Genomic DNA, 17,705 nt, shown 5'->3' with positions numbered 1-17,705 from the left:
TCTCAGCCTCCCAAAGTGCTGGGATTACAGGCATGAGCCACGGTGCCCGACCCAATAAGTAATTGATTTTCTATTGCTGTCTTCTAGTCCCTCTTCTACTGACTCCAGCTACTTTTGTCATTTTTTCTGTTGTGTGATAGAAGCTTTCAGCACTGTATTCAGTAAATAGCCTGTAGCATCCTTTTTTTAAAAAGCCCTTCCAAGTAAAGGCATATTTCAAACTGTATTAAGAATATTTTCTGGCTGGGCATGGTGGCTCATGCCTGTAATCCCAGAACCTTTGGGAGGCCAAGGTGGGCAGATCTCTTGAGCTCAGGAGTTTGAGACCAGCCTGGTCAACATGGCAAAACCTCGTCTCTACAAAAAATACAAAAATTAGCCAGGCGTAGTGGCGCTCACCTGTAGTCCCAGCTACTCGGAAAGCTGCAGTGGAAGGATCACTTGAGCCTGGGAGGCGAGGCTGCAGTGAGCCATGTTCATACCACTGCACCCCAGGGTGACAAAGTGAGACCTTGTCTCAAAAACAAAAACAAACAAACAAAAACAGGAACAGAACATGAATATTATGAATATTTTCCATCATAATGACAGTTGCTGCTGGAGTATATGTACTTCAGAAAGATTTTCTTCATTAAATACATATGTCAAATAAATGGAGATTTGTGACCATTCCGACAACTGTCATTTCCGTATCAGCTCAACAGTGTGGTACAGGTTATTAGCTGCTGCTTGGAAAAAGGCACATTACAGGAAGTGAACTAGCATCATCACTGCAGTCCTCAACACAGAATTCCCATTCTGCTTTATCATGGTGCAAAGGACAATTCTGCATGTGAAAGGAAGGAAAAGTAAAATTTGAACAAAAACGAGTTGATGAGTTATCCTTTGTTGCTAAAATTTGTTTAATTTCAATTAATTTTCACAGAAATAGCCAATAACTGCTTCATTTAACAGATATTCACTGAGTGCTTACCATGGGTCAGGAATATTCCTAAGTGCAAGATAAAGCCATATCCTGAAAAAAAAGTGGCATTGCCATTACTGAGATGTGGAAGACAGCAGGAAGAGCAGATTTGTGAGAGAAATCCAGGAGTTTGATTGGAGGGGAGTTATTTTGGTAATGTCCATTAGACATCTATGCAGAGATGCCAAGTGGGTTGAGGACACATATCTGAGAATCCAAATTGGCTGATCTGCTTAACCTCTAAGCTTCAATAAAATAGTCAATATAACTCCTTTAAGAATTTAAAAATGTAATTTTAAACAGGAACTATTTTGAGTATTATTTCTTTAGTTGTCTGGTGGTTAAAACCACTTTATCTTCTGTGACTTTTTAAAAAATTTTACTTTTTATTAATTTTGTTTAAAAAATAGAGACGTGGTCAAGACCAGGTTGGTCTTCAACTCCTGGGTTTCAGTGATCCTCCTGTCTTGGCCTCCCAAAGTGCTGAGATTACAGGTGTGAGCCACCATGCCTGGTTATCTTCCATGACTTCTAAAATTTGAGTATTGGCCAGGCGCAGTGGCTCACACCTGTAATCCCAGCATTTTGGGAGGCCAAGGCAGACGGATCACTTGAGGTCAGGAATTCAAGACCAGCCTGGCCAACATGGGGAAACCCTGTCTTTACTAAAAATAGAAAAATTAGCCAGGCGTGGTAGCAGGCACCTGTAATCCCAGCTACTTTGGAGACTGAGGTAGAAGACTTGCTTGAACCAGAGAGGCAGAGGTTGCAGTGAGCCAAGATTGCACCACTGTACTCCCACTTGGGTGACAGAGCATGACTCTGTCTGGAAAAAAAAAAAAAAAATTGAGTATTGGAAATCTTTTTTTTTTTTTTTTTTTTTTAAAGACAGAATCTTGCTCTGTCACCCAGGCAGACAGTTACAAAAACACAGTATACAGTAGTGGAAACACAGCTCACTGCAGCCTCGACCTCCTGGGCTCAAGCAATCTTCCTGCCTCAAGCTCCTGTATAGCTGGGACCACAGGCACATGTCACCATGTCTGGCTAATTTTTTTAAATTTTGTGTAGACACATTATCCCTCCTTGTTGCCTAGGCTGGTCTTGAACTCCTGGGCTCAAGCAATACTCCCACCTTGGCGTCCCAAAGTGCTGAGATTATAGGCATGAGCCACCGCACCCAGCCTGAAGATCTTATCTGAAGGTCAGGTTGATCACAATGACATCTTCTAAGAAATCCACTGGAAATAACTGTATTATCATATATGAATGAAGACTGGTTTAAAAAATTTATGGTTTTATCTGGCTAAATTTTAGTCCTATTGCTAGGAGTAAGTTAATTTTTTAAAAGTCTAAATCTAAGAAAAAAACGAAGTACAAATCTAATGTATCCCAGTAAAAATGATTTTAATTTTAAAGAAATCTAAGAGAGTGTAACTGTTTTAGAAGTGATTTGGGAATAGGGTTGCTGATGTTGGCCAAAGACCCAGTCAGACTGTGCAAGCATGTCAATAAACATCTATGTCTAAGCAATGGCAAAAGTTCACAAACACAGGACAACAAGGAGACTCCCATCACGATAAGAGTTGTGTCAAAGAGTGTCACATACAAGGACATAGAGAAAAAGGAAACTAGGTAATTCAAAACAATAAATTAAAAGAAGAAAAAAGCTGCAGGCATGCTGTAAATCTCCACCTCAAATGAGCATTTCTGACCTGTGAGTAGTGACTATCGGGCATGGGGTCAGTTTCATGGGTCTTGACCAACATTGAACACAAAGTGGAAAAAGAACTTCCACGTCAAGATGGTGGATGGGAATACACATCTGATAGCTTGTACCCCAAACTCAGCTGAAACTACAGTAAAGGAATTCACACACACAAGCACACACACACAAACCCACAAGGACCAGGAAGACAGGCATCAACCACAACACAACTTTGGAAGCTGCAAAGCATATGGACAAGTGGCAAAGGATCTGGTAGACTAAAGAAAGCGAGTCCTGACCAGCAATGGGGAAGGTTGAGAAATAATGAGGTACGCAGCAGACTCCTCCAAAGACGTGGGCACTGACATCCCCAGATGCTGCGGTCCTGAAGGAGAGGAAGGAGCAGCTGAATTAAGGAGGCTGGGGTAAAAAGGTGCTCAGGGTGCAAACGAACCCCTAGATCCCTGTCCTCACTCCAACTTGTTCTCTCTCAGCAGACATTGGGATGCTTCTCTGTGGAGGGTAAGACAGAAGGGTCTCTAGCCTGGGGAATACCAAGCACAGCTGGACTCAGGTGCAACCAGAAACAGAGAGCAGGTGACTATATGCACACACACCCTTCCCACTCAGCTCCTAATACTGACATCAGACCTCTACTCTCCAGTCTGAAGATTCATCTCTAGGAAAGCAGACCAACCAAGTGAAAAGACTTTAACACACTGACCTCAGGGATCCCTCAACTAACAGCCCATCCAGATACCCCACAATAAAAGAACCTCTGATTTGAGAAGGCCCATGCATTTGTGTGGAACTTCCAATCAGCATTTCCATCTCTCTTCTCTTTATCATAAATAACCAAGGGTGAATGGGCACTTGAGGAAAGCCTCTAGTATGAATAAACAAACCCAAATAAACAGATTAGGGAAACTTAGAATGGTATATATGCTGTGGATTCTTTTAAAACTTAATTTTTTTTTCAGAGATGATACTCCACTCAAAAACAAAACAAAAAACAAACAAACAAAAAAATTCCAGAATGTTTAGAAAATTTTTTAAGAAAGCTCTTGAGGCCAGGAGTGGTGGCTCATGCCTGTAATCCCAGCACTTTGGGAGGCTGAGGCAGGTGGATCATGAGGTCAAGAGATCGAGATCATCCTGGCCAACATGGTGAAACCCCGTCTCTATTAAAAACACAAAAATTAGCTGGGCGTGGTGGTGCGCGCCTGTAGTCCCAGCTACTCGGGAGGCTGAGGCAGGAGAATCGTTTGAACCTGGGAGGTGGAGGCTGCAGTGAGCCAAGATGGCGCCACTGCACTCCACCCTGGTGACAGAGCAAGACTCCATCTCAAAAAAAAAAAAAAAAAAAAAAAAAGATCTCAGGAGGCCCTTGCGCCTCACAACACACATATGGTTAAGGCCCTGCCACCTACTTCATGGCAGCTAATTATTATATACTATATATTTTTTTTTCTTGTTTTTTTTCTTAAAATAAAACTAAAGCCTTTTTTTTTTTTTTTTAAGACTGAGTCTCACTATGTTGCCTAGGCTGGAGTGCAGTGGCGTGATCTCAGCCCACTGTAACCTCTGCCTCCTGTCTTCAGTGATTCTCCTGCCTCAGCCTCCCAAGTAGCTGGGACTTAAGGTGTGTGCCACCATGCTCAGATAATTTTTGTATTTTCAGTAGATGGGGTTTCACCATGTTGGCCAGGCTGGTCAGGAACACCTGAACTCAAGTGATTAAAAAATGCACTGGGGCTGGGCATGGTGGCTCATGCCTGTAATTTGAGCACTTTTGGGAGGCCCAGGTGAGTGAATTGCTTGAGGCCAGGAATTTGAGACCAGCCTGGGGAACATGGTGAAACCCTTTCTCTACAAAAAATACAAAAAAATTAGTTGGGTATCATAGCATGTGCCTGTAGTCTCAGCTACTCCGGAGGCTGAGGTCAGAGAATCGCTTGAGCCCAGGAATTAAAGGCTGCAGTGAGCCATGACTGTGCTACCACACTCCTCACTGGGTGACCCAGTAAAGACCCTGTCTAAAAAAAGAAAAAAAAGAAAATCAAGCTCTTGGAAATCTTTAAAAGGTATGATAATAGAGGAAAAAAATAATAGAAGGATTGGAAGGTAAAGTTGAAGAAGCAGAGTAACAGAGATGGAAAAACGGGAGTGAAAAGATAAAACAAAGTGGAAGGTCGGTAAAGGAGTTCTAACATCTGAATAACAGTAAGAGAAACAAACAAAAAAAAAAAAAAAAAAAAAAAAACAAAGGGAGGCAATTATCAATGAAGTCATTAAATTCCCCAGGACTAAGAAAATATGATTTTGATTGAAAGGGTTCAGCGTGCCAAGCACAGAGGATGGGAACACCCTCTCCAAGGCATGTCATCATGGACCACTGGAAGAAAATAAGGTTCTAAGAGTTACAAGAGAGAAAGAAAGTGGTCACATACAAATGGCTGCTAGACCACAGACCAATGCCTTCAAAATTTCAAGTAAAAATGTTATCTAAATACAGGCTGTTAAAAGTATCAATGATGGGAGAAGAGAATAAAGACATTTTCAGACATTTCAGATCTCAAAAGTTTTACCTCCTACACATGTTTACTGGGAATCTATTCAAGGATGTATGCCACCAAAAAGAGGGAATAAGTCAAAATAGGAATACACAGGACACAGAAAATAGGAAATTTAACATAAGAGGCAAAGGGAATCACCAGGGTGGTGGTATGCGAAAGTCAATGGAACTACAGAGATCTTGCTCATGGCTGAGACCATGAAGGTATTATGTTCCTAACACAAATGGCTTAAACACAAGCTGCATGACTCTTAGATTATCTGAGCAAGAGCACTGTTTCCTAAATTGAAATACAGAAATTAAAAATCTGCCTGAATTCAAATGATTCATATAGTCTTATATACTTCTATATGCAAGTCTACATGAAGTTGGTAACAGCAGTGGCCTTGGCTGGGTGACATGGCTCACGCCTATAATCCTAGCATTTTTGGAGGCCAAGGCAGGTGGACTGCTTGAGCTCAGGAGTTTGAGACCAGCCTGGCCAACATAGTGAGACCCTGTCTCTATTTTTAAAAATAAAACAAAAACTAAACAGTAATGGCCTTTAGGGCAAGTGGGTTGTGGGCCCCTAGCAAAGAGATGAGGAGAATGACTTTTCACCATTCACCCTTTTATTTTTTTTGACTTGTGTCAAAAAAAAAGTAGTACTTGTTCAACAATGAATATATTTCCTAATTCAAAAAAGAATGGAATGAAAAATATCTGATCACCATACTTAACAAGAATGTTTTATGAAAATTAAACATATAAAACTAGATTCCATATACATATTGTGCTATACTATAAATATAAATGTATTATATTTAAATATTTTTATATAAATGTTATATTTATATTTATTTATATATATTTATAATGTTATCTAACACTATAAATGTGTTAAAGAGGTTATGATAGAAAATGTTTCTTACTGAAGGTTGCAAAGAACTTTGAAAACAATAAACCAAGTACTCTGGTAGAGACCTGCTTTCCTACAATACTGAGCATCCACTAGGTCCTGGGCAATCCCAGATCTGAGATGTTTGTGCCCTTGTATGTGGAGGTGCACATGGAACCAAACATCCCCACCTGGTGCTGGAATTCCAGGTGCAGTGTCCATTCATGTCTGTTCTAGGCCCACCTCTGTAAACAGTGTTAGGGAGGGCCTCTGGCTATGTGTGAGAAGGTCACTACAGGGAAACTTTGAAAAAAAATAAAGATGACACAACGTCACTGTTACAATTTTAAGGAATATTATTCTAAAACAAAAAATATTATTAATAAAATCATAGGTTTATTCCAATATTTTAAAATATTTTCTGTAACATTCCACTCAGAAGGTAGATAACCACAAAGCTCTTCCCTAAGGAAGGGTGCAAATGGAATGTAAGATATTACTGTACTCTGTAGAATACAAACTGTGAAGACAAGGAAATTCAATTATTCAATTTTTTCTTCCTACACCATTTCTGCTGGAGAACTGCTCACTCAACATCCCAGAAGCTATCTTGTTGAGATTTGCTACCATGATATAGGAGTGATGAACCTTCACTCTCAGCACAATGAATGTGACACTGCCTACATCCATCTTGTGTGAGAGTTAAAAGGACAACCCCCCTGCAGCACACGCCAACCAATCTATCAGAGCAATCATGCACATGACTTCTGCCAAAATCCTCCAACTTAATTTTTAAATAGCTAAAATATGATCAAGGTCATATGGGTACTGCACTTGAAACTACAAACATCCTCTGTTCACAAATGTTCACTGTTATAGCAACAGCACTTTGGGACAATCAAGGGCACAATCACATTTTAAAAAATCAAGAGCAAAAAGTAAACACAAAAGGGCATTTGCATGAGGCAGAGAATCCTGTTTCTTGGAAGTAGACAGAAAACTGGCTAAACAAATAGGCTCACAGATACGTACAATCTACAATTTGATTCTGAGTATTAGTCTTGAAGACATAGATATACACATCCCAACATACAGCCTACTATTTTACATTAGTAGTTTCTTATATAACAGTTGGAAGAAAAACGTATCAAAAACCAACCTAAATCATATTAACCACTTTAATAAACCCCTTTATACTTTCTTTTTTTCAACCACTTTACTCCAGGTTTGGTTAGTATAATTACAAGACTGTCTAGCCTAATAGTCTAGAGAAAATTCTCCGGTTCCAAGATGATGCCTTGCTATGTAGCCATTAATTATTAAGCTCCTAGTAAACCCTGAATTAGATATAGAAATTTGCAAAACCATATTTCCAAGAATGTGAAAAACAGAGGTAATTTAAGGCAGATGGTAACTCTAAGAAGAGTCACACAAGTATTAAATTGGCACGCTGGAAATGGCTCATAGCAAAATCTAATTTTCTATCAGATGAGGGGGCCGGACACAGTGGCTCATGCCTGTAATCCCAGCACTTTAAGAGGCTGAGGTGGGAGGATCACTTGAGTCCAGGAATTTGAGATCAGCCTGGGTAACACAGCAAAATCCCATCTCTACAAAAACAAAACAAAACATTGGCTGGTGTGGTAGTGTGTGCCTGTAGTCCCAGCTACTTGGGAGGCTGAGGTGGGAGGATCACTTGAGCTCAGGAGGCAGAAGTTGCAGTCAGCCGAGACGGCGCCACGGCACTCCAACCTGGGTGACAGAGATCCCATTTCAAAAAAAAAAAAAAAAAAAAGGAACAGATTGGGGCTGCATGGTTAGGCTACACTGAGGAAATGTTCCTCTTATGGATTCACAAAAGAAAAATGACTTTTAGTGCCATGTGCCTTGCAATTATCTATAGCAAAACAGTCTAGCTCCCTCAACCCCACTGTGTGTCTGGGAAGAGATAGTGAAAACATTTCCTGGAGAGGTGAAGACTACAAGGAAGCTACCAGCTCACTGTGCACAGGTGAGAAAATGTCATGGTAAGGGAGCACCACGTGTTGATTTTAATAGCTTTTTCTAACTGGAGGAATCTGTCACATGCCATAGGAAAATTGCTCCCTGCCTTCTGAAAAAAAAAAATGTCATACAGAAAAATCAGATTCATAAAAGAAAGTATACATCCAAAGTAGGCAAAAACTATGGTTTATGCTTTCAAAATATGCAAAATAATTTCACTATAAAATACCTTGATTTGCATGTGACTTAGTACTTATTTCATATTAACCAGATTCAGTTGCTTTGATAAATCTGTTTTAGAATATCTATTTTTAAGCCAAAAGATAAACCTTACATTTGTGCATCCATATGTAAAGCAATCCTGCTTGGCGTTATGCAGCCAAGATACTAAAAGATTAGTAACATAATTTTAAATGCTCCAGTTACAGACTAACAAATAATATATTTCCTCAAATTTTCTGGGCTACACTACTGACTTGTATTAATGCAATCTGAATTTTCAGATAGAAGTACTACTCAATGGTTGGTTGTTACAACTTAGAAGCAATAGGGTTGGGAAGACCTTCAAAATATTGGCCATTAAATCGTAAGTAAAATTATTCTTAGAGTTGGATTATCGTAAATGGAGTGCCCTAACTTTTCTTATTTCCTACTCTGCAAATTGACTCTAACATTCATAATCATGCCCTTTTATGTGCTTTAAGTGGACATACTGACTTTGCGGTCTATACTTTGTAAGAGAGCAGGTAACTCTAGCACAGAAGAAACTATGTAATGCGGAACTGGGGAGGACTTCAGTGGCACTATTCCATTTTTATTGATCCAGACTGTTGCTTTCAATCCTGCATTGAGGCCTCCTTGGATGTCGGTTTCTAATGTGTCACCGACCATCACACAGTCCCCAGGTTGTACTCCAAGAAGATTGCAGCAGTAATAAAATATGGACGGTGCTGGTTTCTCCTCTCTCTGCTCTCCACCTACAACAACAGCATCAAAATAGGACTGACAGGCACAAGCCTCAATCTTCTCCCTCTGGGTCTGTCTGTCCCCATTCGTTAAGAGAAGTAGGCGGACCTCCTTTTGAAGTTCAGTAAGCATGGCTTTGACATCTTCTGCTAGTGTCATATGCTGTAAACGTGTAGATTTCCAAAGGAAATAACATTCTTCAGCCAATTTTCTATTGGCTGCACCACCTTTTGTTTCCTGGATTGCTTCTTCCCAATGTGAAGTCCTTAAATCAGTAATGCATATATTGTAAGGATGAAAACATTCCTTGCTGAGTTTAACTTGAACTTTATCACAGATGATTTCAGCCTCTTCTTTATAATGGTATTTTGATTGTAAGAGTTTTATCACCTAAATAATGGAAAATAACTCCATTAACACATTGCATGTCTTTAATAGTCATGCCCTAGGAAGCTGTGATCCTACAAGTGGCTGAGAGATTCCAACTCCACTCCTCTGCTTTAAAGCAGCTATTTCTGGTGGGAATTGGCCTTATTTTTAGAGACAACAAAGTGAGGCTCTCCCAACCTCTCTAGAACTCACTCATTTTTTAAAACCAACTTCTTCATATATAGCTAATGACAATCCTTTGTTTGGTAGTTTAGAGTCCAACATCTTTCATTCTGGTCACGAAGACATGAAAATAAAACTTGTGCTTATTGGGCCGGGTGTGGTGGCTCATGCCTGTAATCCCAGCACTTTGGAAGGCCGAGGTGGCAGGATCACTTGAGCCTAGGAGTTCAGGACCAGTGTCGGCAACATAGCGAGACCCCATCTCAAAAACAAAACAAAAAATCCTTGTACTTATTTTTGGTAAAACATTTAAAATTTCTGACAACCACTATTTAGACTATTATCAGAAAAAAATAACACCTAGTTCATCTAATTTTTTCTCATCTATATCCATTTCATATTTTGAAGACCTAAATTGACTATCACCTATAATGGGATTGAATTCTACACTTTTATTTTTTTTGAGACAGAGTCTCATTCTGTAGCTTAGGCTCAAGTGCAATGGCACCAGCTCAGCTCACTGCAACCTCCACCTCCCAGGCTCAAGGGATTCTCCTGCTTTAGCCTCCTGTGTAGCTGGGATTACAGGTGCCCGCCACGACGCCTGGTTAATTGTTGTATTTTTAGTAGAGACAGGGTTTCACCATGTTGGCCAGGCTGGTCTCAAACTCCTGACCTCAAGTGATCTGCCCGCCTCGGCCTCCAAATTACTGGGATTACAGGTGTGAGCCACTTTGTCTGGCCCAATTCTGTACTTTTTTGCTTTTTGATACAGAGGCTCGCTCTGTCGCCCAGGCTGGAGTGCATTGGCACAATCTCACCTCTGCCTCCTGGGTTCAAGTGATTCTCCTTCAAGATCTCCAGCTGCTCACAGCAGTAACCTGCTCATTAAGCTGCTCTAACCTGTGCTGGACTCCTTCCCCTTCTTGTCTCCCTGACCCCTTAACGTGTATCCTGGGATCACCTCATCAACTGCCTCTCGAATAGCTGGGACTATAGGTGCCCGCCACCATGCCTGGCTAATTTTTGTATTTTTAGTAGAGGCGGGGTTTCACCATGTTGGCCAGGCTAGCCTTGAACTCTTGACCCCAAGTGATCTTCCTGCTACTGCCTGTCAAAGTGTTGGGATTACAGGCACGAGCCACTGTGCCGGGCCCCAATTCTGTACTTTTGAGTTAAATACTCCGTCTCCCGTCTTCCCAAGGCTCTTTATGTGTGCTTTTATAACACTAATCCATTTGGCCTGTCTTCTAACTTTTCCCAAAAACCCCTAATGTGGCAAGCACTGTACTACATACTTACATACATTATTTCTAATCTTTTCTACAATCCTGCAAGACAGTTCCATGTTCCAAATGAGGCAGGGAAGTGCAGAACTCTTAATAACTTGCCCATCTGGGATCTGCATCCATACCTGCTTATTTCCAAAGCCCACATGCTTGCCTTTGCACTATGTCTTAAGCGCTGGAGAATGGCCTTTGTCCTTGGGGCATTATCTGCTGGGGAATATACAGCCACTACAAATGATGGGGTGGGGGGGGCATGCCATGACAGTTTGAACAAGCTGTGCCAATAATACGGAAGTCATTCCACAGGGTAGCTGGCATAGGAAGTCACATTGAGACCAAGGAGTAAACAAGCAGAAAAAGTGGGTATGGGAAGAGAAGAAAATCATTCCAGACAGAGGAACAGCATGAACAAAGGCCAAGAGTTCAAAATTTTGTGGAAAAAGCAAGAAGCTGAGTTGAGCCCAAATGGAGGCACGTGAAGGAGGATGCCAAGAGATGCAATTGGGGAACCTGTTTGCAGATAGTTTGTGAAGGGCCTTGAACCCCATGCTATAGCAGGTGCTGCTTAAATCCCCTTGGCACACACTATATTCACTCGCCAGTGGCTTCCCACTCAAGTGTGGGCCTCTCTGCTTGTGGGCTTTACTTGGCCACATACAGGGTATCTATACACACAGGAAGGGGCTAAAAAGTATTGCCCTGGGAGCATCCCTCAACAAATGTAGGTTAGAAACTGGCGAATAAATATCACAGCTTCCTTGCCCCTTGGGGAGCGCAACTGAACCCTGTTCTGTGTACTGTCTCCCAGAGGTCTCCAGCTGCTCACAGCAGTAACCTGCTCATTAAGCTGCTCTAACCTGTGCTGGACTCCTTCCCCTTCTTGTCTCCCTGACCCCTTAACGTGTATCCTGGGATCACCTCATAAACTGCCTGCACTGGAAGTCCTGTGTTCAGGTGAGCACCTGAGGAAAGTCAAACAGGCTGGGCAATGCTGGCTCTTTGAAATGCACCCAGCTACAGCTAAAATATATCTGTTGTAACAGGATTAGAGAATAAGCAGTATGCTACTCACACCAAAAACTCAACTCACCTACTGAGAGAAAAACGCACGTCTTTTTCTTCCCTCAGAGTAAAAGAATCACAACAAAGGAAAAGGGTCTTTTTTTTTTTTTTTTTTTTTTTCCCCAAACAGGATCTCGCTCTGTTATACAGGCTGGATGGAGTGCAGTAGAGGAATGATTATAGTTCACTGTGGCCTCAAACTCCTGGGCTCATCTCCCTTCAGTCCCCCGAGGAGCTAGGACTACAAGTGCACACCACCATACCTAGCTAACAAGCTTTTTTGTAGAGACGGGTCTGGCTGTATTGCCCAGGATTGTCTTTAACTCCTGGCCTCAAGCAATCCTCCTGCGTTGGCCTTCCAAAGTGCTGGGAATTACAGGTGTGAGCCACTGTGCCTGGCTGAAAGGAAAACATTTTTTGAGGTATTTGTGCTAATCGGAAAATGTATCAGAAGACTCGGCCATATCAGAAAAAAAAAAATTTTTTTTAAGAAAAAAGAAAAGAAAACGTAATCATTAAGAAAAATCTTATCTGCCCAAGAAAAATATAACAGCCCTAGGAATTTTAGGTAGAGGCAAAACACTGTAAAATTTTGCTTTATAAATTTCTATTAATAAAACATTTTCAATCTCCATGTTTATCTCACCATTTTTGCTAGCAACATCAATTGAAGGACTCTTAAGCTATGACTGACAGGAGCTCCAAAGTTTCAGCAACCCTACAGCAGTGCAAGGACACATGCCTCTAGGACTCCACAGAGCTTGAGCTCAAATAGGGGCTGGCTCATAACAAGTAAACAAAGAGCTCCCAATACAGACTCAATTTCCTGTTACTTCCACTGGTGCTTCATTAAGCACATTCTTGGGGCTCTGAAAAAGTAGGATTTGCTCACCTTAAAAGGGGGATGTTTGTAAAGGCATGGTATGCCATTCCCAAGTTTCAAAATCTCTTCCTATTCTATCCCTTCAGTTAACTTCCTCATTTTGTCACACAGCAAGTAATTACAGGTTGGTGTGGGACAGTAAGTAGCATTTTAACAATATTAACATCTTTAGGAAAAAAGCTTATCAGCATTCATTTATTAGTTCAAACAGAAATTAACACCTACCCTGAATTAGTATGCTTTATTACAAACTCTCCTAACACCTGCACTGAAAATGGGAGTATTGATTGAACTGGAGGTGAAGGAAAAAGTTCTCTAACTTGCAGGATACTTTGTGTGTGACTGGTAAGGCAGGGCTGAAAAAGATTTTGGTATGAAGAGCCCACCAGGTGCTCGCTGGCCTGAAAAAAGGGGCCCTGCTCTGATAGATGGGCTATCAGTTAGTAGACTAATATGAACTCAAACTTCACTTACTTCAAAACTCTATCTTAAGGCTCTGAACATATACAAAAAAGGAAACTCTATTCTTCTACTGTCTGCTCCCTAGATCCAGAACTAAAGTTAGTATCATCAATACTTTAGTTAACTGATTTTAAAAAACTTTTTGAGGGCTTAGTTTGGGAACTATCTAATATTTTACAACACTTTAAGAAAAGTGTATTCTGAATACTAATCATTTGGATATGAAATGTATGGCAGGTGCACCTGACAGCACTAACTTATGCACAACCTTAGAATGACTCTGTGGTCTATGAGGAATGTGTATTTGGGTTCCAAGATAAGGAGTTCAGAAGTGTCCAATCCGGAGATTCATTTCTTATTTAGGAGGAAGATCTGGACCATGGCCCATCCCATCCTGTGGAACTCAGGTTGCAGAGGGGATAGAGGCCCTTTTTTTTCCCTTTCCATTAAACGAAGGTGGCCAGGAGGAGGTTGCTGCAGGGAGGGTGCTAAGTGAAAATGCTATATAAACTGCATTCTTTTTACAAGCGGCTGCAGTTCTGTCCAGCCCACTGCCAATGGACCATCTTGTATATAAGTTCCCGCAAAAACCCGTTCTCATTTGCTGGCTTCGAGTCTCAACTTCAGCCTCTTGAACATGGTGCTATCCCTACTGAAATCAACAGGGATCCAGCACGACAGAAGGGGATGAATCCCAAATAAAACTATTCATACTTTAAAAACACACTCACAAAATGAGACCTGCACTCAGCCTAGCAATTCAAGCAGCCCTTCTGTTATTTCTATTTCAAGTCTGTGCTCAAACATCACCTATTCGATGAGGCCAAATCTGACCAGTCTATTTAAAATGTTGATTTGTTACCCTCTCTGCTTTTTCTACCACACCTGTAAATATTTATTATGTTCATTGCCATGCCCACTAAGAAGTAAATTCACAAATGCAAAAATCTCTTCTGCTTTGTTCACTGAGAAACTCCAGGTTTCTGTAGAAAAGTTCCTGAGTAACTACCATGAAAAAACAGGTCTAAAGAGGGAGGAAAAAAATAACTTCCCTAGGTGATTAAAAAAAATTAAAGTTCATACATACAGTCAGTATCTGACCTCTTGTCCCGAAGCCCAAGGCAATAAATAGCTGGACCTTTCCCTCTTCCTCCATTCATAAATTATTTACAATGATTTATGAAAGCTGGCATGTTACTTTTGAACAGGTCAACATCTATGAATGTTATTGTTTCCTTACGTGATAAAGTATTCCCTGTATAGCCAAGAGCACACAGTTCGATTCTGCTCATTTATTAGGCTAATTTCTTATCCTGCTAATTTATTATTACAGGCTAATTACAAAGGAGGCAGTAATAGAACCAAGTCTCGAAGTAAAAATTTGTATCCATCCATCCATCCAGCATGTATTCAACATTTGCCATGTGTCAAATGAGGAGAATTAAGACAGTTTGTTCCCTCCCAAGAAGCTCACTATTTAGTTGTAGGCACCTGACTTTCAAAATTAATTGTAATATCCTTTGACAGATGCATTAAGAAATATCTGAACAAAATTGAGCACTAGTATAAGTGAGGGTGTAAAGACCAGGGAGACATACGATTCAGTCTTTGTTTTAAAAATATTGCTGTGGCAAGAATGTGGAGGACACACTGGATGTGGTAAACCTGGAGACAAGCCCACAGCAACAGTCTAGGTGAGAGATGAGTTCAGCTGTAACTGAGACATGCACGGGGAATGTGCAGTGGTGGACAGGCAGCATACGAGGGTGGAAGGTGCTGTAATTCGCTGAGTGGACACTGCACCCATGGGCTTCCCAAGCATTACAGGGTTATTGAGGACTAATATAATTCACATTTTATGAAGATATAAGGCTCCGACTGGTTAATTCCTTGAGGCACTTTCAGCTAGGTTTTCGGAGAGCTGTGATTCATATTCAAATGTCTGATTTTTAAAGCCCAAACTCTGGAACTACAGCAAGAATTGGCCTAAAGCAGTAATTTAATTGGAATGCACAGGGCTCAGCTTACTAATAACACACAGGTAAATATGCAACGTCCGCAGCCAGAGATACTGGAGGCAATATGGCACAGGGTGGTACCCCTGAGGTGGAGGCCAACGTTATATAGAAGGGACAGTTAAAAGTGGGGAATGCCTCAGTAAAGTCATGAAGACAGACTTTAAAAATGTCCACGGATTCTGGCAATTTGGGATTGCCTAGTGACCCACCAAGTCTATTCAGTCTAGTGGTGAAGATAAAGCAACATTACCATGGATTTAGTAATAAATAGGAGGTAGAGATAAGGAGATAATGGGTATGGATTTCTCCGGGAAAACATGGCTGTCAAGAGAGACAGGTAACATCTAGAGCAGGAAGAACAGCCCAAAGGGAGGCATCCTTTTTACAGCTTTTTTGAAACTATAGGGCAAACATGAATATACGGCAGGAGTGGAATGCAGCTAAAAAGAAAACGGATGAGGTAGTGGAAGATCCAGGGACACAAAAACTGATGAAGCATGAAGAGGACGGAGAGCTCAGGTTTGGACGAATTAGCTTTTGAAAGTGGGTTTTCCACATCTGATAAATCCTTTGCTTTCCCCTTGAAGCTGAAGAAAGAGAAAGAGAAGCCGGGGTGGACTCGGGCTGGAACACGGGAAGGTCTGAAACTGCCTCCCCGCGTGTAGAGGAGCGGTGCCGCGAAGCAGCGCCTCGGGAAAGGCATGCCCTCGCAGCACGGGCTTTTGCTGTGTCACCTCAGAAAGCCACGGGGACCACCACCCCGCCAGGGAGGCCAGAAAGAGTTCTGTGGGGACAATTCTCTAAAGCAGGGCTTATGTCCAGGCTCGGTACTGACAGCCGTGTCCCTTCTTGGGGCAACACTGGGGCTAACTCTACCAAGTCTCCTCCCGGCACCCCCGACACCGACAGCCTGACCGGGGGGCGGGCCCAGCGCCTGGTCTCGCGGCTTTGCTGTCGCCTCCCACGCCCACGGGCACCTCCGCCACCGTGGCAGCCGTCACGGAGCCCTTCCGCGTCCCGAGCGCCGAGGCACCCGCCAGCGGCCGCCCCGGGGCTCGAGGTTGGGTGGCGAGTGGTCGCCAGGTCAGGGAAAGCAGACCCGCAGGGCCCGCGCACCTCCAGCCACCTCCGCACCCGGACGCTCCCGAGTTCTCAACCAGCAAGAGCGGCCCACGGCGCCGGGGTGGAAGTGGGGTCACGGGGAGGTGAGCGCGCAGGACGCTGCGGGGCGCACTGACCCCGCCCAGAGGAGCGCCACGGGAGGGGACGTTACCTCCAACATGCCTCTCCTGCTCGCCCCGGCAGTGTCCATGAGAGTGTTATCCAAGTCAAAGAAAACGGCCCGCACATGGCTCAGCCCCATAGCGCCGGCGGCTCGCGCGACCCCTAGCCTCGCAGCCGCCGCCTGCACATGCGCAAGGCGGGCTGCCCCGCGAAACGTGGGAGGAGCCGCGAGGTCACCAGACCTTCTCCAGGCAGCGGTGGAATTCCCGCGATCGGTTCATTCCCTGCGCCGCCGAGAAAAGTGAGATCCCGCGAGATTCCCGGGGTCCGGTCTCTCAAGAGTGCTGGAAGCGGGCGTGGGCGCGGCGGCGTGGCGCGACTTCTCAGTGGCTGTGGCTGGGGGAGGTCCGAAGCCTGGTCTTCTTCCTGGTGTCTTTCTGCTTTTTGCTTACCTCCCTGGGCCCTCCGGCGCGAGGGACCGTCATCGCTGCCTCTAGGGAGGTTGTCTGCCCTGCCAGGCGCTGGGCAGCGGGCTCTCCGGGTGGCCGGACGGGCGGCGCGGAGTCGTCTGCGGGCCCCGTGTCGGCCGTGAGCGCCCGCGGTCCTAGCCTGGCTGTGCGTGCAGGTCACTGTCGGCGATCCGGGGATGGCAGAAGGTGGAGCCTGCGCCTTCCCACCTCGCGCCGTTTGCGGCCTTCACCGGGGTGGAATCCCTGTCAGCTTGGGCCCGCGCCAGCCTGTTTTTGAAAGGAAGATGTGACTTGAGTCTCTTACAACCCGTTTAGTACCTGTGCCCGAAGACGAAGGGACTGTGTGGTGGCTGCCCCATGTTTTGCCCTTGCTGATTGCTTTCCTGAAACCTTGAGTTGTCAGGTTTTTGGATGCCTTTTACTCGGTTGTTTTGAGGCTCAGCAAGAGGTTGAGGGACCTCGACCGCTTGTTAAACCCGCGGAAGGGCTGTAGCAGCTCTTGCCTCCTAATGCTGGCAGAACGGGGATCGTGACACTAATCTCTAATCTTTGTCTCTCTTGGGTAACTTTACTGTAATTTGGATATGTGGTCATCTTTAATGACTAGAAATTGACTGTCAGGTATTACAGAGCTACAGGCCAATTACCTGA

At 43.3% G+C, this 17,705-nt stretch overlaps 1 protein-coding gene across 1 annotated transcript; it reads right to left on the bottom strand.

The window, feature by feature from the left end:
* Positions 1 to 6,500: 6,500 nt before the first annotated feature.
* On the bottom strand, positions 6,501 to 16,897 carry LOC135965546 (N-acylneuraminate-9-phosphatase-like). Its single transcript, XM_065522602.2, has 2 exons — positions 16,634 to 16,897; positions 6,501 to 9,484 (listed from the first exon to the last, which is right to left on the bottom strand). Exons 1-2 carry the CDS (start codon positions 16,721 to 16,723, stop codon positions 8,828 to 8,830), a joined length of 747 nt encoding a protein of 248 aa, XP_065378674.1. The 5' UTR covers positions 16,724 to 16,897; the 3' UTR covers positions 6,501 to 8,827.
* Positions 16,898 to 17,705: the final 808 nt, after the last annotated feature.

Source organism: Macaca fascicularis, chromosome 10 (genome assembly GCF_037993035.2).
Source record: "Macaca fascicularis isolate 582-1 chromosome 10, T2T-MFA8v1.1".
NCBI lineage: Eukaryota > Metazoa > Chordata > Mammalia > Primates > Cercopithecidae > Macaca > Macaca fascicularis.
The sequence above is the reverse complement of the archived record's forward strand: the minus strand, read 5'-3'. Positions and strand labels throughout refer to the sequence as shown.